This window comes from Piliocolobus tephrosceles, chromosome 4 (assembly GCF_002776525.5).
Source record: "Piliocolobus tephrosceles isolate RC106 chromosome 4, ASM277652v3, whole genome shotgun sequence".
Classification (NCBI taxonomy): Eukaryota; Metazoa; Chordata; class Mammalia; order Primates; family Cercopithecidae; genus Piliocolobus; species Piliocolobus tephrosceles.
The window spans coordinates 162,506,447-162,533,842 of NC_045437.1; the positions used below are offsets into that span (position 1 = coordinate 162,506,447).

At 36.9% G+C, this 27,396-nt stretch overlaps 1 protein-coding gene across 3 annotated transcripts in view; it reads right to left on the bottom strand.

The window, feature by feature from the left end:
• MEGF10 (multiple EGF like domains 10) overlaps positions 1-27,396 on the bottom strand; it is a 171,847-nt gene that overhangs the window by 87,361 nt on the left and 57,090 nt on the right. For all 3 annotated transcript variants that reach the window (XM_023196976.1, XM_023196968.2, XM_023196958.2), the window contains one exon: positions 4,047-4,139. In XM_023196976.1, coding sequence (XP_023052744.1) covers positions 4,047-4,139 — 93 coding nt within the window. The remainder of the gene's footprint in view (positions 1-4,046; positions 4,140-27,396) is intronic.

Here is a 27,396-nt window from a genome sequence, read left to right on the forward strand (position 1 = left end):
AGTACACTGTGGCTAGCAGCACCCATCAGCCAACAACTTCCCCTTTTTTGTAGCAGAGTGCTTCTGGTGAGACTTTTCCATGAAGAGTTTTTTTCAGAAGTCCTATAAAAGTTCTAGAGGGCATATTTCCAGCAAGTTCTGCTAGAATAGTACCACAGCAGCCTCTCTGGATCTGAGTGAGCTGTGGCTGTGCCCTCTCCAGCAGTTCTGGATCACACCCTTAGTGGGGTTTCTTCTTTGGACATTCTATCTCCACCCTAGGGGTAGTGGTTCCTTCTTGTAGCTGCTATTCCTATATTCTCTAGAGATCTATCTACTTCTAACTAGTCCATCCCCCATTACTCCAATCTCCTGTTATAGTTAGTTAATAATTCTTTATATTTAACTTTCTCCTTTAAAGTTACTTTGTGTCCTAGTAGCAATGACCACACCAGCACCTAGATCTTGGTTTATATATACCACTCTACAATAAAAAGTACCAAGGCTCCTTTGAAAAATTGTTCATTTTAGGGCTGCAGCAGGAAAAATTAAAAATGAGCCTGGAGTATCTTCTAGCACCAGAAAGTAAGAAAGCACTCAAAATCAAAAAGATGAGTCATGTCAAAGGGACACAATGGGTTGGGTGCAGTGGCTCACACCTGTAATCCCAGCATTTTTGGAGGCCGAGGTGGGTGGATCACCTGAGGTCAGGACTTCGAGACCAGCCTGGGCAACATGGTGAAACCCCATCTCTGCTAAAACTATAAAAATTAGCCAGGTGTGGCAGCACATGCCTGTAAGCCCAGCTACTAGGGAGGCTGAAGCATGAGAATTGCTTGAACCCAGGAGGCAGAGGTTGCAGTGAGCCAAGATTGTGCCATTGCACTCCAGCTTGGGCGACAGAGCGAGACTCCGTCTAAAAACAAAAAAAAAAAGAGCACACAATGGCCAAAGCTGGAACGACCTGGGCAACAAAAAAAAAATTATGTAATACTGTTTTATAACCCAAAATGTCAAATCAATACACGTGAGTCCTTACCGATATAAATAAATGTTTGAATAAATGCAGGAGAAGAAACAAATCTTCCTTACAGAAAAACTCCAAATAATATAGGCAGATATTCCTTCCTCAAAGACATGGAACTTGAGTCCTGCCCTTCATCCCTAAAGGTAGGATAGACTTAGTTACTTGCTTCTACAGAGTAGAGTACAGAAAGGGGAAAATTGTAAGTTTATGTGGAGAAGCCTAGCACACTACCTCAACCAACTGATGAAGGTTAACCAAGTGATGACATCAGTGATGTCACATGGATATCATGACACGATGTGAAGAGAAAGAGCACTTCAACTCCGGTATTCTCTTCAAAACTCATAACCCATGTCTGATCATGAGAAAAACACCAGACAAACGCAGATTGGGGAACATTCTACAGGATACCTGGCAAGTTCTCCTCTAGACTATCAATTTCAAGGTCATGAAAACAAGGAAAGACTGAGAAACTGTCACAGACCAGAGAAGACAGGGGAGACATGACAGTGAAATGTAGTGGTCTGAGCTGGAATCTGGAAGAGAAAGAGGACATTAGTGGAAAAACTGATAAAATTCAAATAACATCTGCAGTTGATTTAATAGTAATATACTACTGTCAGTTACCCAGTTTTGACAAACTAATAATAATTTAAGAAGTTAACAATGGGGGAGGCTGGGTTTGAGCGCACAGGAGCTCTGTACTATCTTTGCAACTTTTCTATAAGTCTAAAAGTGCTCCAAAATAAAACAAATTTATACTTAAAAAATTTAAAAATAACTGTGGTTTCTGTCTCCTGATTGTACCATAAGTGATACAAGGAGCCAGTCTAATTATCAAAGCAACTATTTTATGGATCTAATGTACACCATCAAATTGATGCATAACAATAACCAAAGAGGAGGGGAGATGGAAATAGAATCCTTTGAAATTAGGCCATTTAAACTCTGCTAAGTAGCATATTACTAGACAATAGATTTTGGTTCCAGAATTATCTGGTCAAGAATAAACAAAATGATATATTTCCTGATATTAGGTTGATTGCCACAGACAAAACCCAGATAGCAAGACCCTTATTCTGGGTTCAGCTCAAAATATCATTTTTTACCTGCTTAAAAAGGTATCAGAAATGTTTTTCTCAGAACACCTTTAAACATTTCAGACATCTGTTCATGTTTATTTATGCTTTTGTTCATCATAAAGCCAAACATGGCTTGTAAAAAATAAACTAAAAGTTGCCTCAGTATCATATTTCAGTGTTACAAGAACATCTGTTCTCAGAATTCTAGAGTCTCCATTAAACTCCAAAATAAAGCAACAGTTTATTTTCTAGAAGGTCCTAATCAGTTCTAGAGAGTCTGAAACCCATGTAGGCTTTTGTTTTGCTTACACAAACACTCTTCAGTCTGAGCCCTCAGCTCAAGGTAGTCTGTAGTTCTTAGGAGACAAAGTATGAATACAACTGAAGTTATTCTGTAGCTTTTTTGTCCTGGAATTAGTGGCAAACCACATAGTTTCAAATGACGAATATGCCCACTCTTCCCTATCCCACTAGCTTATAATAATGTTATTTTTCTTCAAGATGTCTAGGCACAACTGATTTTTAAACTGGAAAAGTTAATGAAAGCAACATCACATTTGAGGTCAGTCGGCCAGAAAAATGGACATGAGCCAAATCCCACATCCCAAACATTTTGCCTCAATGGCGTGTGAACAAAATGCCCACTCTCCTCCTGATTTCCAACAGAAGCAAAACAAAACCCTGCAAGACAGTTTTTCCCTGGAATTCAGAAGCCTGTCAGGGGCAGAAAGACACACACACACACACACACACACACACACACACACACACACACACCCAGTCAGTTTAAGGTACAGTAAAAAGGCTCTTTCACACCAAGCGTTCTGTGCACAGGCGGCACAAGGGCTTCCCCTGGAGATGCTGCTTCAAGGAGAGCCAAGAGATCACAAGTCTGAAACAAGTAGTCCTAGCAAGATAAATAATCTCCCCAATTCCAAAGTTAGCAAGTAAAAAATTTTAAAATCAGGTTATTGAAATAAGTCCATTCAGACTAATTTCAAAAAATTCCTTGATGGCAACGAAGAGAAATTTGTGCTGTCATGCGAACTTGCTAACTTTTTAAAACGATTGTTTCCTTTTTCTAAATGTAATGTTTCACGCATTACAATTTAGTTGCACTTTAATTCCTTCTCACGTTTCTCAAGGCGAAAAAAGAAGTATAAAGGAAAAGGAAGTGGATGCAATTACGTGCACAGCAACAAGTTAGCCAGAAGATTTTGGTTTAAACTGTGAAATTTAGAAAAGCAACTGTATTACATGACACTCCATGATATAATCTTTACGATAATGAATATGAAATGTTAGGTGTAGACTGCTTTGAGTCCAAAATACCATCATTTTAGAATTATAATTCTAACACAATGGAGACAAATGATATACTATGTTAGGAATTGATTTAACAAGTACCAAAATGTTCATGAATTTTCATTTATGACAGATAAGTCTCCCTAAAGTTATCTGAACAAGTACTCGTTATTTGCATCTCAGAATTCAGAGACAAAAAGATATGTTAGCATCAAAAATACCAATTTCACTTCTGAGTTAAAAACCAACAGGTGGTAAATTTTAACCACCAAGAAATTTTCTTGGAGAAATCAACAGGTAAAAACAGAAGTTAGGATACAATAGCTATGTTACCACAACTGCCTTACTGAGGTAAGGAGTCTAAATTGTGGACCCTACTCTAGAAAATACATTCACATCCACAGAAGTATGAGCTGTTGTATGATTGCGGAAATTTCCTTCTTTCCAAGAACTTTTCTTTATACTTAATTAACAAATAATGTATATGTACATGTACAGATTTAAAAGAAACTGTATGACTTAGATGGACGTGGCATTCACACTACGCTCTGTGTAGAGATGAAGAGGGAAAGCATGACCCAGGGTCATCTGCAGACAAGGAGGCCCCTAGAGCAAAAACATCCCAAGACAGACAACAGCAGGTGGAAACTTACCACTGGAGCAGTTGGTCCCTCCCCAGCCAGGCTCACACTGACAGGTGTTTGGAGCAATACAGCGACCGTGGACACATTTATCAGCACAGTGGGCTGTCAGAGAGAAAATCAATCAAATAAAGAAAGTTGGCACAAGAAAAAAAAAGCCAACAACACAGCTGTTGCACATCCAAGTCTCAAGTATCACTTAAAAACAACATGCATGCTTGATAATTTTCTTCAATCCATTCCTCAGCCCTCTTACAGTCTGCTGTAGGACCAAACAATTCCCCTTCTCATTTTAGTATCGCCAAATAAATCCCATCATTTCTACTATTCTATTCTACTTCATGCTAAATTAGAAAAGACGTTTCAAGGAAAATTACCTAATTCACTCTTTAAAAAAATTATCAGTGAGTATCAAATATATCCTTTTTGTGTCAGAAGGAGCCTATGTGGAGAAACAAACCACAAAGCAGGATATCGGGGCCTCAGAGTGACAGAGTGGATGGGGAGTACTATGATTATGTATTATGATTTTTTTTACTAATACATTCACCAGAAACTATAGTCACACTTCTTTGTGAACACGTTGTTCACAACTATGACACAGCAGAATTGCTTGCTCTTTTTCTGTTGAGGAGGATATTTGAAAAATGCCACCCAGGTCTTTGGAAAACAGTAAATCTCAATGCTCTTTCATTAGTAAATATCTTAGGTGTACTCTACCCTTGCAGACAAAGGGGCATCACTGCAAACGTGAGTGAATGGACAGTCTGATGATTTCCAAAATAGGCATTAAAATACGCTGTGCCAAATCTTAGCATTATCATCAACCTTAGTATCATGCACATTGGTTAAACATTATTTAAAATATCTGGATATATGCATAATTGTGAGAACAACTTAAAGGGTTTGGGGTTCAGATATTCTAAAATTTTATTTAAGGGTGGTATGAGATGCTGTGTACTTTAGAGATGCATTTTATAAGTGCATGTCTTATTACAAAAGACTTACTGCCCAAATATATAAAACACCAATAAGTAAAATAAGCCTTATCTCCAGTAGCTCAAACTGGTAACATTTTTGTGGATGTAGAACCTTCAGGAATTTTTTCCTACATATTTTTCTCCTCAAAAAAATAGAATCATATTTTTCAATGTGCTTTTCCACTTAATATAATGACAATAATATTTCCATGTCATTAGTATTAATATATGTGATTTATGCTCTAAGGTGTATGTTTAATATGTATCTGTATATATGTATATATATACATGTGCACACATACACAGTGCATATATACTGCTGAACCATAAATGACTACTTCTAAGGTCTTGATCATAAGTTTGAGACATGAAGATATATAAGGGTGAGCATTTTAGGTGAAGAGAAAGCAAAAGTAACAGGTAAAAAGAAAAACAAATGAAGTAAGTTATGTTGGGGGCAGTGTTTGGGGCAATAGCTTTGCAAGGTAGAGAGAGAGACCCTGAAAACCAAATTAAGGTATTGGGGCTTTATTCTGAGAATTTGCTAGGAATAGTTTAATGAAAAGTATACATTTGTTATAAGAAACCAACAGGGAGATGACACCACAATGAAATAAAGTGGCCATAAATTTTGGAAAATACAAGCTCTCTTGCTCTCATCAGAATAACTCTTTAGCACCTAGGTGATTTAGTGAGGAATACCAGGACCGGTGAGCTTGGGACTCTGGTCCAGGGTAGAATTTTCTGATACTAGAGCTTGAAGGAAGTGTTTAGCAACCTCATAATATTTGAGTCAGACAATTACGTATTTCATTGTAATTAAAAGCAGAACTTGCCTGTAACATATGAACACACCGGCCCTGCATTATTTTGATTTTTGCTGCCAAGTTAAGTCAATATGTGCCAACTTCAGGGTTCAGTGTCTCCTTCCACCTCTAGGTTTGTGTTTGAACTTGTAGATGTCATTCATTTGTAAGCACAAGGTACTGTTCTTTTGTTAAATTTAGGTATGTACATACCTAAAGCCAGCAAACTACGATACTTGAGTGTGCAAAGTTCAACTAAATGCCACAGTAGGCTTGGGTCTAACAGTGCAGGGTATGCTCTGGATGCTATCTCACACTGTGTTCAATGGCAGCATGGGTACAGGGGACTCTTCCACCAGTGAGAGCTCTGGCACCCACTGTAAATATGTCAAAACAAGAGGGTTTGCCTCCCACTTGTCTTAGGTACTGATGGCATCTATGTTTGCAACTATTACAGTGAACAGCCTTCAGACCCAAGTGTACCAATTATCCTTCGTCAACATAGTAAAGCTACTAAAATTCTGTTTGAATATTTCCAGAAGTTTTAAAAATTAGATACTCTTTGCCTTTAATGTGAAACAAGACTTCTTTGACACTGTGCATTTAAAACAAAACACAGAAATTGAATGTAGTGGCTGATGAAAGGAAGTATTCTCCATATTCTTGAATTTCAAAGTTTTGTGTTTAACAGTGTAGTTCTCACAAATTAACTTCATACTGAAGAAATGTTATAAATGTTCATTTATATGGTAGATTTATATTAATACAACTTAAATTGTTTTTTATCTTGGGCATCTATGTAAGATTTTATTGGACAAAATAATTAATATTATCATTTGAGAATTTGAAAACTTCTGGGTACTCAAAAAGCTGGATTCCATCAGAGCAACCTAGAGTTTTGTATTCATCCGGCAAGGAGCTGGCTACGAGGGGAAAATGCTTCCAGTATTCTATACAGGTCTCAATTCGCTGCTCTCCCTTTCTTCTCTATCCTTTCATTTTTTTCACCTTTTATCTTCATTTTCACTTTTTACCACTCAACTTGTCTTTCTCTCCCAAACACTATTTATTTGATATACACCACAGAAGGTGGAGATTAAAATTTGGTTTTAATTGTAGTTGTATTGACTCTTAACTCCTAGGTGACACCAATTGAGTTCTGCCTGAATCAACAGGTAAGAAAGGTAAGATTGAGCAAGCCAGCCTAGCACTTTGCTCTAATATTAAGATAGCACTTATTAGAATGGATAAATAAATGCATAAGTTAAGCATATGTTCCAGAGAAGTAAGAATCAGAATTGCATTTGGTTGGATCCCAAGCCATTGTTTTTTTGTTGCTCTTATTTTGTTAACTCCAAAAAAGATAATAAGTAGATTTCTATGTGCAGAATCAAAGGGGACCTGCTTCAGAACACTTTGAGATTGCTCGATAATCACACAATGTTCTCATGTGTGATTCTCGATAGTGCAAACTTTGTGTTTTATGAAATGAATTCCAAGAAGTTCAGTCAATTATAATAATTTTTTTAAATCCGTGATGGTAATTTTAAAATATGGATTACATTTATGAAAACCTTGAGCTAACATTTGGCCAAAGTCTGAAACAAAATGTGGATGTGTCATTAGCAGAAAACAAATTTGCCTGTAAGTTAATTAGGAATTGGAAGAGGGAATCTGCTTCCCTAATGATTTATTTTTTCTTAATTAAAGCTAAAGCCAATAGAATCACCTCTCCGCATTGATGCCTAAAGGCAAATAATGATCTAAATGATGAGAAATATTGTTGGGATGGAGTCTAAAAGGAAATAACACAAAATCCTACTTCTATGATGGAGAATCTTCACACATTAGACTCCCTTATACAAGTGCCATCTCTGCTCCATGCCCTTTTCCACCATCTCTGGGCTCTCCACATCCAGCAACAAACCTCATCAAAGATGGAAAAGAGCAAAGGGAAGCAACAGAGGAGGACAGGTAAGCTATAGAACTCTCCATATTCTCTAATGTGCTAACTCACCAAGGTGCAGAAACACTGACTATGGCACATGCATGACACAGACGCCCACTCCACCACCAAGAGATTAGCTGAGCTCAATTACTACCTTGGTCTTACCTCCCCCATTCAGCTTCAGATGCCACCTACTCTGGGTGCTGCTTCTATAACTAACATGCTCCACATGAAAAACCAATGTAGGCTAAAGACATTAATTGTTCATGTAGAAAACCCCGAAGTGAACTAGAAAAGAAAAAAAAGGAACAGAGATCCACTTAGCAAATGTTCAGTAGCTGAGATACAAAGAATAGGTACAAAGGAACCATTATAAGTGCAGCTGTCCCATGAATGGGAATAGATATTTTATTCCCTACCCATGTCCTTTCTTCTTATTTTTAAAAGGGCAATTAAAACTAGAATAACCCAAGCAAAGATAATGTATCTAATATGATTTCCTTTCTGCACCCATCTTTAAGAAAATCATTAAATATCATATTCTGAGTCTGAATCTTTTTTAGAGGCCAGACATAAGCTGAATCTCAACCTGCACTCAGTATGCTCCTTCAGACACAGCAAGCTGCACGGGGCAGCCAAGATGTCTTTTCCCTCAAGAACTAGGAGGCAAGAGAAACTGATGAGAAGAACAGGCCACGTCTTTGAAGCGAAAGCTGTGGACACTCTGTCTGCCTGATGGACAGGTGGGCACTGACATGATGACCCTGGAATCTTCTCTAATTAGGCTCCTGTTTCAGTCTTAGTTCCTAAATCCATTTAAATCCCATTACTAATGACATGGACCTCATTCCTTTTACTTGTAAGTACTTGGCTTTAATACTGACAACCATTAACTATACTCAATAGTTTTTCTTCTGCCACATACAATTCCCTTTGGATTTTCACCTAGGGATGCCAAAAATGTAAAAGGAAGAGTAGACAGACTAAAGACTTCTTTATAAACCAATTATATCTCTAAAGACAGTATATACCATTGTCTTAAAGAATATATTTATTTAAATTAATATGGAAAATGTTTCCAGAATCAAAATAGTTCTTGAAAACAACTGTCCAATAGAGACACAAACCTTCCAGCTAACCTATCTGTCCCCAGAAATTCCTTTTATGCTGATGTCATGAGCAAAGAGTGGAAGTCACAAATCTTATTTTCTCTCATTTATTCTGTGACTTGCTACAGAGGAATATAGAGTTTTAGAGTTAAACGTGCCTTTACTGAGCATCATTCCTGCATTTTTCAGATGAGAAAAGAGATCAGGAAATGGGTACTTTCCCCAATACTCATAGTTGGTATTAAACCCAGGTCCCTGACTCCCAGTGGACCAAAATGTAAGATGGATTTTAATGGAAGTGAGGGAGCAGGGGTGAAAAGGATGATAGAGGGTGTTCTGGGTCAGATACCAGGGCAGGTATACTAGATGGCCTGGAGTCAGAAGTCAAAAGATTCAAAGGAGGAAGAAGGAGAAAGAAGCAGAGAGTTGACTTCCACGATAAACTTTATCTTCCCCACACTTTTGTCTGAGGACAATTACATGCAAAATCCTTACAAAATCTAATTGCTACTACAAGTGCACAGGAACCATTTTGCTTTCATATTTCCAAACATTATATTGCAGCCTACCCTATTATGTTCGTTTATAAAAAGGAAAAGTAATTCTCTTTTTCTTCTGTTTAATATTTACTGATGCATTAGGTACATTGATAAGCACTACTGTGTATACAAAGATGGCAGACTGGGAACTCCTAGTCATCAAAGGAAATCTGATATAGATCCATCAAACTCAATAAATGCAGAGTAGAATCCAGGGATAATAAGAGAGGTTTCAGAAAAATACTGTGAGAGCATACTGAATAATTCAATTTATTTGAAATGTCCAAATGGACAACACCATATGGATAGACAGGATATTAGTCATTTGTCTAGGGCTGTGGGTTAATATGAATTGATGGCTAATAGGTATAAGGGTTGTATTGAGATGATAAAAATATTCAAAACTTGATTGTGTGACGGCTGTACAACTTTGTGAATATACTAAAAATGGGTGAATTGTACACTTTAAATGGTTGAATTGTATGGTATGTGAATTACATCTCAATAAAACTGTTACAACAATACTGTGGGGACTGTGGAAGTAGTTAATTCTAACTGGGGTGAGATCAAAAGCATCTCATGAAAGAGAAAACATCTGAGATGAAAAAGTGGATATCTTTGAAATAATATTGCAGGGAGGAGTGCCCCAAAACAGCTGCTTCACACACCTTTTTCCTTGCATCCCATCCCCAAAGTTGCATAACTTTTTGCTTAGGGTCAGGGGTTCTTAACCCACAGCCACCAGTGGTCCATATGTGTGATGTCCATAGATGGCTAATCAGTGGTGAAAAGAGCTTGAGAATGCTAGGAACCTAGACATTTGCACTTAGTAAATGTAATAACAATAATAATAATAATACAAAAACTCTGTATCTATAAGTCTTTTCTCTCCATTCCTTATAGGGTTTTCATGTCATTTGAGGGCATGTACAAAGAGCTACTACTGGCAGTGTCTTTGGCAGACATTGCCAATTGTATACCCAATGTCTATTCTTCCTTCTATCCTTATTAACAGAATCTAACTTGTACCACGGCCAGCAGTGATGTCAGCAATAAACTACATTTATTGGCCCTCTTTCTAGATTGAAATGCCCATGTGGAAAACAGTGCCAAAAGACAGATTCAGTTGGTAAATGCAACTCCCCTTCTCTTTCTTCTTCCTGCTGCCTGGTGTGTGGACATCGCTGAATCTGCAAAGAGCACCAGGCAACTCTGAGGGAAGGACCAAGAGAATCGTGGAACCCTTCACTCTGAATTCTTTGCATGGATAAATAAGTGCCATAAACCACCCACTTCCAGAATTATCATGACATGATGATCCTTATTATGTATATGTTTCTATTTTTCAGATCTCTATTTATTGCAGCAAAACATTATTTGTAACTAATACACTACTTTTTTGAATGATCTTTCAGGTGAGTTGGTTACTAAATTAAATAAAAATAAACATTAGCAGAAAAATGGAAGACCTATCTATATAAGGAGGAGATACAAGAACTCAGAACTTGTGTCATACATTTTAAGTAAAGGTGTCACAACCTAGTCCAAGTGGGATGGCCAAAAGATAAGAGGGGAATTAGAAATCTGGCCATTAGATACATACCTCATTCTCTCCCTGAAGCATCATTTTGACTCAAATTACAATGTGAGAAGAGTTAAATGTGGATACTATAAACCCCAAAACAACCACAAAAACAATACAACTAAGATTTATAGCTAGTAAGCCAACAAATAAGATAAAATAGAATTATAAAAAATATTCAACTTAAAATGAAAGTATAAAAGAGAAAAATGTGTTGGGGTCCGCGTGTTTCCTAAACAAAGGAATGAACACACAAGACAACACAAGACAAGACAAACATGGCGGCCGCCCCGAACGACACGCTCCGCTTTATTTTATACAGTCGTTTGTGGAATGTTACCAAGTCACAAGACACATTGTTGTTTTTCTGACCTTTTCCCGACTTTCTGAATTTTCAAGATGTTTACACATAAACAAGCCCCCAGGGTCTGCTGTTTGCAACTGGCTCCTTTGTCCTCCCTGTTTGCAGGGAAGGAACACCCTGCTTCGTTTGCAAGAGCAGGACTTATCGGGAATGTCTCGTTTGCTAGCACGTAGTCCTCTACAAAAATGAGAACAAAAAAACAGATGGGACAAGCAGAAATCAAATCTAACTAAATCAATAATCATATTAACCATAAGTTGTCTAATATGTAAATTAAAAGACAGAGATTAACAGATTGGATTAAAAGTGTAAGACCTAACTATATGCTGCTTACAAGTACAAGAAACACACTTGATAAAAACGCAAATATGTTTAAAGTAAAGGTATGTTAAAATAAAAACATACTAATGCTAATCAAAAGAAAGCTGGAGTAGCTATATTAATATCAAATGAAGATTTCAGAACAAAGACTATTTTTAGAGATAATGCATGTCACTTTATAATGATAATATGTTCAATCCATTATAATGAAATGATAATCCCAAACATTTATGCATTTAATAACAGTTTCAGAAACTGCAATGAGAAATAGATAAAATTAAAGCAGGAGATTCGAAAAACTAGTCTTAATAATTGATAGAACAATTAAAAAGAAAATAAGATATAGTAGATTTGAAACTAAAACCAACTTGATCTGATTAATATTTATAGTACGCTCCACCCAATAACAGCAGAATATATTTCCTTTTCAAGAACATACAGAACAATAATCAAGTTAGATCATATTCTATGAAATAAAACAAATCTCAGTCAATTTTAAAAGATTGAATGCATACAAAGCAGTTTTCTAATCATAAGAAATTTAGTTAGAAATCAGTAACAGCAAGATATCTGGAAAATCCTTCCAAATATTTGGAACTAAATAACATACTTCTAAATAACTCAAAGCCAATAAAGAAATCAAAAGATATATTAATCAGAAGGTATTTTAAAGTAAATGAAAACAAAATCACAACATGTCAAAATTATGAAATGCTGTTAAAGCAGCACATAGAGGAAATTTTGTAGCACCAAATGCCTGCATTATGAAAGAAGGAAAGTCTGAAAGTATTTCAGTTTCCACCTTAAGAAACTAGAAAATAAAGATCAAATAAAACCCCAATGAAAGGAAGAGTAAAAGAAATAATAAAAATCAAAGCTAAAATCAATAAAATAAAAAACAGAAAAGCAAGAGAAAATTAACAAAAGTAAAACTTAGTTCTTTGAGAAGATCAGCAAAATGGATCAACTTCTAACCATACTTATCAGGGAAAAAAGAGAACAGACACAAATTACCAGTATTAGAAATGAGAGAAGTGATATCACTATAAAATCTATAGATTTTTTAAAGGTAAATGTTAATAAAAACTTTATGCCAATAAATATGATAACCTAGATGAAATGAAGAAACTACTAAAGCTTATTCAAGTAGAAATAAATAACCTGAATGGACTTATATATTTTAAAGCAATTAAATTATAGTTAAAAGCTTTCCCATTTTAAAAAAACCTCCAATTTCAGATGGGTTCAATGATGAATTATACCAAACATTAAAAGAAGAAATAATACCAATTCTAAAAAAACTTCTTCCAGAAAATCGAAAGCCAGAGACTACTTCCCAACTTCCCAACTGTGAGGTCAAAATTACCTTAACACTAAAACCAGAGACATTTGCAGTAAAAAAGAAACAAACAAACTACAAATGAATATCATTCACATAGGTGCAAAGACTCTAAACAAAATTTTAGTGAATTAAATCCAACAATATGCAAAAGGATTAAACTTTATGACCAGGTGAGTAGAGGTTTGTTCCTTCATATATACATATATATATAACTTAAGTAGACCTGAATGATAAAATAATCATATATATATATATGATTATTTCAAAAGATGTCGCATTTAGCAAACATTTAGAAAAATATATTTATTCCTAACAAAAAATTTCTGCAAACTAGAAACTGAAGGGAGTTTCCTCAACCTGATAAAGGGCAAATATGAAAAACCTACTACTAACATAGTCAATGGTAAAAGAATGAAATGCTTTCCTCTAAGATTAACAACAGAACAAGGATTCTTGCTCTTACAGTTTCTATTCAGCATTATACTGGGGATTCTAGCAAGTATAATAAGGCAAGGAAAATAAATAAAGCTTATATAGATTGGGAAGGAAGAAGTAAAACTGCCTTAATTTACAGACTATGTAAATATATGCATTTATTTAGAAAATCTAATGGAATCTACAGAAAAACTACTTTAAAAAAGAGCATTTAACAAGATTACAGATAAAAGTCAATATGCAAAACCTCAATTATATTTCTAGACATTAGCAACAATCAGAAATTCAACAGCCATTTACAATAACATCAAAAAATATGAAATACTTAAGGACAAATCAAGTCAAAGATGTGAAGGACCTGTACACTAAAAACCAACAACATTGTTGAGAGAAGGTAAAGAAGAATTGAACAAAACTGTCAACCAATTTGATCTATTTGACATTTGTAGAACACTCTACCCAACAACAGCACAATATACATATTATCTTGAATAGTGAGACAGCATTTGTTTGTGAGTCAGATGACTCTATTAATAAGATATCGATTCTCCTCCAATAGTTGTATAGATTCAAAGCAATACCAGACAAAATTTCCAGATTTTGACTATTTCAAATAAAGTATCTCTGACCACTTGTGTACAACTACCAAGTGGTTCAGCCATTCAACTCCAGGTATTACCCAAGAGAAATGAAAGCATATGTATGTCCATACAAAGATGTGTACAAAGTTTTCAGAGAAGTTTTATGTGTAATTGTCAAAAACTTAAAAAAAGTCCAAATGTGCTAAGTACATGAAAGTATAAATTGTGGTATAGCCATACAATAGAATCCTACTCAGCAATAAAAAGGAATGAGCTAACAGTTCACAGGGCAATATGATAAATCTCAAAATTATTAGGATGAGTGAAAGAAACCAGATATAAAAGCGAGCATACTCTATGAGTCCACTTATATAAAGCTCTAGAAAATACAAAGCAATCTAGAGTGACAGAAAGCTGATCAATGGTTGCCTGAGCAGGGAGGGATGGATGGGAGAAATTAGAAAAGGGTATGAGGAAATATTCGTGTGTGATGTATAGGTTCACTATCATGACTGAGGTGAGGGTTTAAGGATTGTGTACATATGTCAATATTTATCAAATTGTACATTTTAAAATGTGCAGCTTATTGTATGTCAATTTTACCTCCATAAAGCTGTTTAAACAACAACAAAAACACCCTAGAGTATGAGGAGAACTTTTAGAGAGAGGCAAAGAGCCCTCTCTCCATAGAGAAAAAAAAAATCTGAGCTAACACTCAAATCCTCTGTGTACGTACTATTCAGTTTTACTAAGAGTCTGTCATCACTGGTGGGTAGAGCTCTTTAAATGCCTATGAAGGTATTGGCATTAGACCCTCCCAATAAATATTTATTTGGGGAACTGCTAATACTAAAAAACGACAATGCGACGTTCTACTAAGCTTTTCCTCTACAAAGTAATTGACTTCTACAGGAAAAAAAAAATACAGCTTGTGTTGAAATAGTCTATTGTAATGGATCCCACACAAGGGATTGAAATACCATCTGTGGAGCACATAATCCTATTCATTTATTTGAAAACAGAAAGGATTTTTGGTTTAATTCCACACTTAGATAGGCATTATCTATTCTGGCCACAACTCTCACAGTGTGTCTCTATAGGCTGAATCAGATTTAAGTAACGTAAGTAACATGATCTTAATGGACTATAGCATCAAAATGTTAACCAGCGCTGAAATAAACTCTAGTTTTCCTGAGCACAAATTCCTAACAACTGAACCTGCAACAGGTCTGATGATACAATTGCAAATTGATTCAATTTAAGAAGGATTTCAAAATCGTCAGCACACTGTCTTGGGAAGAAACCAGAAGGAAGGTACCTTCATTTGGGACAAATTATTTACCAGCTGGTCCTGCCATGTCTATGTCTATGAGGAAAGCATGACAATTCTATGCACAGGAAGTGCCACCCCAGGCTCTTCTGTTTTTAGAATGGCATTTCTCTTGGCCTGACCACTCTCTATGGAGCCATGAAATTCTTTTACAAATATTCTTTCCCACAGCATGTTTTCCACCACATGGCATTTCCCCTGGTCTGCCCTATTTCATCTTGCTGTCACTTTGCTTCCGGTTATCCAATACATCTGAATCACATGTGAATAATAAAGGCCAGCCCTAGAGAAAGTTAGGAGGGCCGTGGAAGTCATAATGAGAGTACCACTTTTCCCACTCAGTTTCTTTTGCCCCTTCTCCCTCCTTGATGGTGGTCCCTGGACATTTCCTCTAGAACTCTGGTGCCCTCGTGTTCTTCCACTCTCTTCCCCTATCTACACCAGCTTGAGAATAAAGGGAGTTCTCATGCCCATGGGTCAATGACGAATAACAACAGCGGAGATCATTTCCCTTATCAGGAACCTTTGCATTTCAGTATGAAAGTCTCAATTCAAATGTATAAATCAAGCAGTTATAATTTATTCAAAAGGAAAAGGGTAGCAGTTTCAAGAGAAAGCTGGCAGCAAAACCTTTGCTATGAGAATGCCCCAAAACCAGGGAACACAAACTCAAATGCCTTCAGAGGCCACATGGATAAATTAGAGAACTATTACAAGTCAGGTCAGACCTGGGGAAACTCAGGGAGCACTTGGTCATCCAAACCGGGAGGCTTCTCCTCAGTTTCCTGTCCGTTGCCACATAGGAATATCAAGCCAGTGTTACCAACTGCCTGATTTTTCCATGGAATATGAAAGTCTCAAGTTTTAAGTTAAAATTTTTTAAAATATAAAACTGTATGGGTCCTAAAACCCCTACGATTATACATCAGATCATCCAGCCCCTGCTAAGTGATAGTCCTAAAAGAATGCAAAATAAACGGATTTTAAGTTCTTAGATGGGTCACTTTCACTTTTTTTTTTTTTTTTTTTTTTTTTTTTGAGGCAGGGTCTTGCTCTGTCACGTAGCCTGGAGTGCAGTGGCACAATCTCAGCTCACTGTAACCTCTACCTCCCAGGCTGAAGTGATCCTCCCACCTCAGTCTCCCTTTTGTCTTCATTTCACTTTTTTGACTCTGTATCAGCTGCCAAATCTATCATTTATATAGCTATTTTGATTATTTTCTTTCTTTCTACCCTATTAACTGATCATATAGCTATTCTGAATTTCACATCAGGAGCCACTTTATATGCATACTTACTGACAACTCTACTTTTGGTGAACAACTGTTTGCCATAAAATACCTCTGCTGAGAATAGTTCAAAATTGGGGGGAGAGGTCCAGAAGTTGTCCCCATCAATGAGGCAGTAATACGCGCATCTCCTCCATGCCACAGCAAAGGTAAGGGAAGTATCTATCATAGCCTTACAGACTCAACTAAAACTTTCCCTTTCTTGAGTTGTTAAAACAGATTATATAATTGTCCTTAAAAGAAATTAAAGGTCCAAAGAGTCTCAAACAAACTATAAATATTTAAAATTACCCAGTCTATGTTTACAGAAAACAAAATCCCTCAAAGCCGTGTTTTCCAAGTAAGTAGATTCTGAGAACTATTTCTCCCATCATGTTCTTGGGGAAAGAAAAGGGAAGAGGACAGAGGAGTAAGGAATTCCATGGTCAAAGAAGTTTAAGACACGTCTTTACTGCAGGCATTCCCAGAGCCTTTAATAGGCTGAAGCAAATCTTCAAGAAAGGGGACCCAACATACTCCATTTCCCAAACTAATTGGAAAATGCAGCAGTGAATTCTACAGGATGAGTATTCCATAGCTCACCCTAGAAGGATTCAACTACAGGTAATGCCCAGGATCCAAGTTTCTGGAAACCTATTCTCCTCCCTGGATCAACAAGTAGGTTTCATTCATGGTGGCATGTTTCCTTTTATGTCCCTCAATTTTGTGCTAAGTACAATAAATTAACTTAGCTATTGTTTCTTAGCTTAAATCTCCATTACTTTGATGGCCATATCTTTAAACTTGTCATAACCACTTTTGCTCTTCCAACGTGGCCAGCTGGCCAGAGAGGCCCACCTTGAGCTAATGCTGCCTTCTGTCACTTGAATCAAGAAGTCTGAGTTTCTCTGTCTTAACTCTCTTGGAGCTATCTGATTTTCCTCCAGGCTTTTTTAGAATTAGTTATCAATTAAAAAAAATAGGTCTGGACCTTGGGATATTACTACAACTGAAGGAAAGACGAATGTCAGTGCAGCATTGATTCTACCAGCACATCAATCTCTCCCTCCTTTAGCATCTCTGTGTGTGGCCCAGATGGGTGCACTAGGTTTACCACTGGATTATCTGTAAAAGCGCTGGCAGTCGCTATCCCAGACTAAAAATATGCAAGTTCTGTCAACACCTGGTCATGTCAATGTTTTGTGGTTGGTCACTTAGATCAAACTGTGTTTTTTCCATTATTTTTAAATTACTTCGCCCTGAAAAGATCTGAACCATAGTACAATAAAAATTGATTCTCAGTTCTTGGCTTTTATTTTAGCCATTTTCTATCCCTGCAAGGGGATTGCATAAATTATTAGGCCTGTAAAATTTCTACCTGGCCTGCAAAGACTGCAATTTCAGAAACTAATTTTCTAGAGATAAGGCAAGGATTTTTTCATTGTTTCCTTTTGACCCTATCTCCATAGGACTCTAAAATCAGGCTTTCTCAAGCAAAAAAAAAAAAAAATAGGCAGCAGACATATCTCCTTCTGTTTAGATTGAGGCTATCTTGAATTTGTAGTGGGTTTTTAAAAAATTAAATTCTTAGTTTCTATTTATAAAATCCTAAACACTGAGCAAGCATTGTCAATCAGTAAAGCAACAAAGGTTTCTTGTGTTATTTATTAGATTTCCTGTCTTCCCTACTAGCAGGGACCAACGACCCAAACTGGAAAGCAGAAGTTTAGGTTCCGATAGATGTGTGGGAAAACTGGAATTTCTGCTGGCATGGTATGTGGACAAAAGGCCTTCCCCTGTATCTACTGGTAGGTTCCTCTGAACCACGTCGGATTCCATAGCAACACAGTACAGAGTCCCTATGGAAACAGGAAAAAAATCCACTGCCAGTAGCAGGGAGGGCATCATGGGTGGGTATATTTGGGCACATACCATCTGATTGTTGTCAGTCAGGCTCTCTTTGACTAGCTTAACAGGATTGTCTCACTTTTATCTCTACTCAAAAGGATCTGCTTAAATGAATCAAAAGACTAAGGGTTTTTTTTTGTTTTTGTTTTTTTAATATTTGACAAGATCACAACTTTATCATTAAACAAGCCTGCGAGAATCAAACAAATCCAAAACAAAAGGCTCTGTCTGCCTCAAACTTCAATAAGAGGTACTCCTCCTTTCCTGAAGCTCTCCTTTTGCTTCCCTAAATCCACCCAAGGAGCCTAGCTCTCCCCTAAACAGACCTCTGCCGAAGGCTAACTCTTCCCACCCCAAAACAAGGCATCCTCCCTGCACTGCAGCTCCTCTCAGCCTGAGGAATCTGGGCCCTAAACTTTTCAACAGGAAAAGACCAAAATGATACAAAGCCAGGATAAATAATTAAATGTGTCCTCACATAATTATAAGGTAGGAAAAGAAACTATCTTCAGTTCAGCTCTTCCCAGAAGCCGTGCCCAATTTGCTCAAGCCTGCCAATCCCTCTCCTAATCAGACCCCCCTGTGGCTGACACTGAGGCAAAACATAGCCATTGAAAATCCTTTCCCATCCCCAACACAAAACTGTTGACAATATGATCCCGACTTAAGCATGTCAAATATTCCAGCTCACAAAGGAAGCTAATTGTTTTTCTGGGGACAATAGCAAGAACAGTAAATATAACTTCCCACTTAAATGACAGAGGTAGGTATAACAGGAGCCTTTGGCCAGGCATATGATTCAGAAGCCTCAGTTGATATCTCCATGATTCCAGAATGTCACAGGGTACTATGCAGTCAAATACAGGGACGGCAAATGAGGCGCACTCGGGCCACCCACTGCCACTCCAATCCCGTGGCAGAAATCACTAGTGAGTCACTCTGCTCTTTCTCTCTTAGCCCAGACACAGCCTCAGAATCCTTCTAAACACAATGTTCCAGGCAGCCACTTTCAAGAGATGGCACTCCCTTTCCCAAAAGAAAGCTTTTTGTTAATTCCAGTCTAAAATAACATAATATTCCAATATTACAAAAGAAGAAATAAAGAAAAATGTATTAAATGGCAAACAGTTAATGTGACTGACTCACAAAGTGCCACCTGTGTGGCATATCTGTCTCCTCGAAGGAAAAGAGTCCTTGGTTGGTGAGCTACAGGTGTTTTTAAGCCCTCACCTCAAAATTTGGGCTTAAAACCCACTGTTTTCTGAAGCATGACATTTAAACAAGAGTAAAGTTCATCTACAGAACTATTTTTCATATAAACACCAACTACAGTTCCAGCTCCTTATTTGCCCACAGCCGGTTCAGTTTTACATAAAGTTGGCCAAGTTAAAAATCAGCTGTGAATATTCATTCACTGCTCTGGTAATCAATTGTCACACTCCTTTCTGTTAAGAACAGGAAATCATATACAGTTCAGTGTGTGGGGGTTAAGGCTTCTTATTTACGGTTCCGAAGTTCTCTTAACCAGTGCCAACAACAGGCAGGACACATCCATGGGAACTGATCTCTCACCATCAGAGCTGGTCTGCCAGGCAACAAAGCGGGTTACCCAGTCCCCAGACCTCTTCCTTCTGTCCTTCTTACAAGCCACACTTGCCTGGATGCCCCCATTAGAACTTGAACTTGGAGTTAGCATTTGACCTTCTCCATCTAACAAAAACAGAGCTAGCAGACTTAAGTCTACACCAAAGAAAACAATCATCAGAACAGTCCCTTCCTTTACAGCAGCATCCAGCAGGAGAAGACAAGGCATGTGGGGCAAAGAGAATGGGAGCTGGACTGGAGAAGGGACCCCTGGCCATCTCCTTTGTCCATTCATGATTCTGCTGCAAGCGGCCCTGCTTACAATGATCCGCTTTCTCTGCCATCAGTGGAGAAGAAGCCAAGACCATCCGATTGAGAATGTATGGCCAGCCTTCTCTCTGGATTAACCAATCCTTCCCACAGAGGGTAGCTGCCAACTTCCCACTCTGCTGCTCTCTTTTGCTGCTTTTCCAAGTCCCATGTCACCAAATCTATAAGCAGTCCCCAACGTGCTAAGAGGTCGGGTTTCAAAGATGTGTTTGGAAACCAGTTGTGTGAATTTTCTTGGAGTTATAATGTTGTAAATAATGGTTAGGTCCCTAGGGCAACCTCAACCTCGATAGTTGTTCATTTATTCCAGCATGATCCTGAATGAACTACAGTACTGTGGGGATCACAGGTCTCTCTCCTTTCCATAGGTCAAGTCATTCGCATATCAGTTTGGGCTGCCAAGAGCCTACCTCACTGCCAGAAATCTGAGATTATTCCTCTATCCACAATGCTCATGGGAGAAGTAGGTAGTAGAAGAAGACAAGAAACTGCCCTGGCTCCAGATCATCCCTGTAAACTGCAAACAGTTGAGGTCTTGGGAAAGGAGGCCTAATGGAACTGTGGGATGAGGAGAGAACGAGCATCCGTGATGTTGATGAGGGCAAGAGCTAAGAACGGCCTGGGTCTCCTGCTGCTGCTGGGCATATCCATGGGAACTGATCTCTCTGGGGCATGTTAGTAAAGTCTCTCTCTCAAACTGTCTTCTTTATCACCCCCAAATCAGTCTGTTTCTCTTTCATTTGCCACTGTCCCCTGTTGCTTCTATTCAGTGTTCTTATGGTTCTCTGCAGAACAAGGCAGTCTCACTGTATCTCCCTGGTCCTGGCCCTAAAGCCAAAATACAAATGATAAATAAACATTTTTTTTTTTTTTTTTGAGATAGAGTCTCACTCTGTCACCTAGGCTGGAGTGCAATGGCATGATCTCGGCTCTGGCTCACTGCAACCTCCACCTCCTGGGTTCAAGCGATTCTCCTGTGTCAGTCTCCCAAGTAACTGAGATTACAGGTGTGCATCACCAGGCCCAGCTAATTTTTGTATTTTTAGTAAAGATGAGGTTTCGTCATGTTGGCCAGGCTGGTCTCGAACTCCTGACCTCAGGTGATCTGCCTGCCTTGGCCTCCCAAAATGCTAGGATTACAGGAGTGAGCCACCATGCCTGGCAATAAACATAAGTTTTTAAAGTGAATGGCATTATTAATAATTAGGAAATGCAAAATAAAGCTAGGTACCTTTTTTCACCCAAAAGGTTGAAAGCAATAATAATACCTAGGTCAGCAGAAATGTAAGGAAATAGGCACCTTCACACACTACTGGTGGGCATGTGAGTTGTTACAACCTGTCTGGACAGCAATTTGGCAATGTGCCTCAAACTGCATTACAATGTGGCTTATTCCTGTCTCCCAATATCCATTTTCCCCTTCCCACAGAAATAAATATATATTTATATATATTTTTACTGGGCCTCTGCCCACACAGACTAAAGATGCATTTGCAGCTTGGTGAGACCAAGTGACCAGTGGGATGTAAAAGGAACATGATCACTTCTAGGAATCCTCCTTAGGAAACAGTTGACATTGCCATTTGCCTCTTTCTCCCACCTATTCTGTCTGTTGATGATGTGTGGAGGTCAATAATGGTACATGGAAATGAAGACCATACCTTTGTAAATGTTAAAACGATATCCCATTGTACTTTGCAAGTCTCGTGGCTATGTTTGGAAGTGAAATCACGACCTCTAAGGCATCTTGTTCACTCTCTTCCACCTTGCTTTTGGGCTCATTCCACGAGTAGTTACAGGAGTAGCAAAATAAAGATGCCCTTGTGGCTTGGTGAGAGTATGTGACAAAGAGATGGTGGAGCAGAAAGGTAAAACCTGCTTGGGTCCCCTGCTGGCTTGCCTACTTCTAGGCACCCCATAGCCAAATCTAATTCTAAATGATACAGGATGCAAACCTCTCATTCCAGAAATTCCACTTAAAATAATTTATTGTACGAATCACTCGCACATGCAAAGGGATAAATAAAATGATGCTCCCTGTAGCTGCAAAATTATGTGTGCCTAACATTAGTATATATTAATATGGTAAAATTCAATTATAAAAGTATTATTTAGATGTAATTTTATAGACTAGGAAATATGTCTACAATATAATACAAATAAACAATGCAGCTTACAAAAAATATGCATAGCATAACCTACAAATTTGTATTGAATTTAAAGTAATGGAAATATATCTGAAAAGACACAAACCAAAAATGGCAGGACTATGAATGATTTATTTTCTCTTTTTGCTTATCTGTTTTCCAGTTTTTTACACAGATTAAAAAAAAATAGCTTCACTATGAAAAATCAGTTTAGGTAATTAAAAACATATACAACAAAAAACCCAACTTTACTCTTTTAGTTATTTTTTAAAGTACAATTAAATTATTGCTGACTATTATCACCATATTGTGCTATCAAACACTAGATCTTACTCATTCTATTTTTTCTACCCATTAACCATCCCCATTTTCCTCCTATCCCCCACCCCCACTATCCTTCCCAGCCTCTGATAACCGTCATTCTACTCTCTACCTCCATGAGTATAATTGAATTGTTTGTAACACAAAGAATAAATGCTTGAGGTGATGGATACCCCATTTACCCTGATGTGATTATTACATATTGTATGCCTGTATCAAAATATTACATACACTCCATAAATATATACACCTACTATGTATCCACAAAAACTACAACTTCAAATTTTTTTTAAAAATCAATGAAAAAAAATATATATATACACAACAAATTTATGTCTTTTTTGAAGTGGCCTAGGTCTTTTACTTCTGATAAACAGAGTAGCACAGTTGAGAAGGGAAGGGCCCAAGGGCCTTTCCCTTCCTTCTGCAGTCTATTTCATTCCTACTCTTTAGCACAGACTGAGCCCTGAAGAACATCAACAGTGGTTTACTCATCCTTCAGTCTTCGGTGTGCTGATGCTTAGAAAGGAAGGAGAGAAGAAGGGAAAAAAATGGATGAGAGACAAAAGGAGGAAGAGAACCAAGGGAGGAAGAAGAAAGGAATGGAGGGCAGGAAGAGGCAGGGAGAATAGAAGGAAGAAGGTGAAGCAAGACAGGCACAGCAACTGGGAGGGAAGAGACACTAACAGACAAGCTTGGGACACACAATATTCAAGACAATTTGAGTTATACATATTTTCATCTTAGGAACAAGATCAAACTTCTAAATTAGAGAACTACCTGGAGCCTTGGGCAGGCTGAAAGTGGCAACAAAGAAATAAGAAGTGTCTAGAGATTGTTGATATTGCAGATTAAATTAACACCCTGGAGAAAGAGCCACACCAGTGTCGCCGGAGTAACTTCAGACTATATGTGAGATGAGCCCAACGGCAAAGTGGAAGAGAGTGAACAAGATGACCTTGGAGGTTGTGATTTCACTTCCAAACATAGCCATGAAATTTGGAAAATGCAATGTGATATTATTTTAACATTTGCAAGAAATAAAGGACCACACATCTTATAAGATTTTCATATAAGAATTATATGAAAAGAATACATAATTCTGTCAATTATCATGGTAGTTAGGCCAAAAATATTTGCATATCTCAATGACCAAGATATGCACAAAAATTTAATCAACCAGAGTAGCCAACTGGATTGAGTTCTAATCTAATTTGAAACTAGTACTAAGAAATAATATGTCTTACACTGAAGGAATACAGGTACACCATCTTGAACAGGGGGTAGGTTCAGTATGCTCCATTGAGGTAGTAGTCAAGGACCATGTTCTCTGATATTTAAAAACTTCAGAAAAGATATTGCGTAGCCTTAAAAAAAAAAAAAAGAAAGAAAGAAAATAATAAAAGGAAGTCCTGTCCCCTGCTGCAACGATATGGCTGGACCTCAAGGACATTATGGTTATGGTAAGTGAAATAAGCCAGTCACAAAAGGACAAATACTGTCTGATTCCACTTATATGAAGGATTTAAAGTAGTCAAAATCATAAAAACATAAAGTAGAAAGGTGGCTGCCACGGGCTGGAGGTGGGTAGGGGTAGTTAGTGTTTAATGAGTCTAGAGTTTCTGTTTTGCAAGACAAAAATGTTCTAGAGATATGTTGCACAAAAACGTGACTATATTTAATACTGCTGAATGGTACACTTAAAAATAGTTAAAATGGTAAATGTAATGTCATGTGTTTTTACCATAATAAAAATAAATATCAAGAAATTAAATGAAGAGACTACCAAACTTATATTAAAAATTAAACCAAAAATTATGAGACAATGCTTAGAAAGTAATTATCTTTCAACCTTGTGAAGATTTCAGTTAAGCACAGAAGTGTGAGAGAGAATCCAAATCTATAATAGCGTTCATATTTTTAGTTTTAAGGAGACATTTATAATATTTAAGAGCATGTGGTCCATAGAATAAAAGGTCGGCTTTCTAATTTTATTCTTTAAATGTGTAATGGAATAATTGATTTTAAAATGTTATTTTAAAGTTGAATCTTACTAATACAATTTTTTTTTCTTTTGAGATGGAGTCTCACTCTTGTCACCTTTCAAAGCACTGGAATTACAGGCGTGAGCCACTGCGTCCAGACTGTAGTTTAACATTTTAGAGTACATAAGATTTCACCTTATTTGTAAGTTGGGCTATTTAGATTTACAAAAATTATTTAAGTATATGGGAAGGTTTGTAGCCTGAATTATTTAAAATGAAAATCAAATCTATTAAATGTACGAATTCCATTTTAAAAACTTGAAGGTGTTTAAGTTTATAAAACATTAGTCAAAGGCTTCTTAATGTGTTTGTTAAATTTGTTAGACTGATGAATGAAACATCTGTAAGCTGAATTTTGCTTAAGAAGCAACTATGTTTTTGGATTTATAACTATAGTAAATCAAGTACTAATTATGAAAAACAAAGTAAACCTCTGAATAGGCTTTTTTATATTGCATATACGTGTATGCACATACGCACCCACCCACACATACAGAAGCACACACACTTCACATTTAACAAATACTAAAGAGCAGTTAGCATATTTGGGGGATCTGGCTTATTGTACAAAAAATTCATTGCTTTTGTAGTTTGAAATAAAAATCAAAAAAGTATTTTGATACAAAAATAATTCCACATTTAAATTTGATTGCATTTCCATTTTTAAATAGCTACATATATTACAAAACTAGAATCAGAAAAAGAAGGTAGGCTTTTTCATTTCAGGGACACTCTTCTGCTGAGAGAAAAGCAAAAGACAATACATTTTATATGACTAGAAAGAAAAATTTGATCCTATTAATTATCTCTAATCACAGTAGTCATAAGCACATGGATATAAGTAAATGGATCATGATGCACAGTTTAGCAAGTCAGTTTGATATTTGTGATAAGGAATTGCCATGAGAATTACTTTAAACTTCATGAAAATCATATGGCTTAATATTTACTCAACTTCAGAGCTACAGCTGAAGAATTCTTATCTTCTAATTGAAATCCAAACATCACAAATAATACTAAAATCAAGTCCAGAACCATCACTTTCAGTTAGTTAATACTGTACACGCAAGTCTTTTGCATTTTTCAAAACACTTTCATATATCTTATTAGATCCTAACAGCAACCCTACATGATTAACAGGCATCAGAACCCATCTTACAGATTAAGAAGTGAGGTTCACAGAAATCAAGGATGTTGTGGCCCAGGGACATTATACATGCAGGGTAGCTTTGGGATTTGAACCTAGGTTTAATTCATGTGTTTTCTCCATTCTATGTTAACAATCTGAACTGAACTTTTTTTTTTTCTTGGAGGCCAAAAGGGAGAGATAATAAATATAACAGTTTTCCTTGGAAAACTATACACTGGCCATGTGTACTACACTTAGGATGTCCATATTTGCATTTACAGTCAAATGATGGGTATATGTTGAAAGCAGAGAATAGTATTTCTTTATTAATGCAGGTGGAGCATCCCTAACGCAAAAACCCAAAAGCCAAAGTGCTCCAAAATCTGAAAATATTTTGAGTACTGACATGAAGTCACAAGTGGAAAATTTCCCTCCTGACCTCCTGTCATAGTCAAAACACAGTCAAAATCTTGTTCCATACACAAAATTATTTAAAATGTTGTATAAAAATATGTTTAAGCTATATGTATAAGATGTATATAAAATACAAATTAATTTCATGTTCAGACTTGAGTTCCATCCCCAGAGTAAAAATATTCCTAAACCCGAAAAAATCCAAAATCTGAAACATTTCTGCTCCCAAGCATTTTGGATACTCAGCCTGTACTTAAAATTCGCCAAATTATTATGACCAAGAACCCAAAAGCAAATGCAACAAAAACAAAGATAAATAGATAGGACTTAATTAAACTAAAAAGCTTCTGCACAGCAAAAGAAATAATCATCAGAGTAAACGGACCACCCACAGAGTGGGAGAAAATCTTCACAATCTATACATCTGACAAAGGACTAATATTCAGAATCTACAAGGAACTCAAACAAATCAGCAAGAAAAAAAAAAAATCCCATCAAAAAGTGGGCTAAGGACATGAATAGAAAATTCTCAAAAGAAGATATACAAATGGCCAACAAACATATGAAAAAGTGTTCAACAGCACTAATGATCAGGGAAATGCAAACCAAAACCATAATATACTACCACCTTACCCCTGCAGAAATGGCCGTAATCAAAAACTTCAAAAATAATAGGTGTCGGTGTGCATGTGCTGAAAGGGGAACGCTTCTATACTGTTGGTGGGAACATAAACTAGTACAACCACTAGGGAAAATGGTGTGGAGATTCCTTAAAAAACTAAAAGTAGATCTACCATTTGATTCAGTAATCTCACTCTTGGGTATCTACCAGAGGAAAAGAAGTCATTGTACAAAGAAGATACTTGCACATGCATGTTT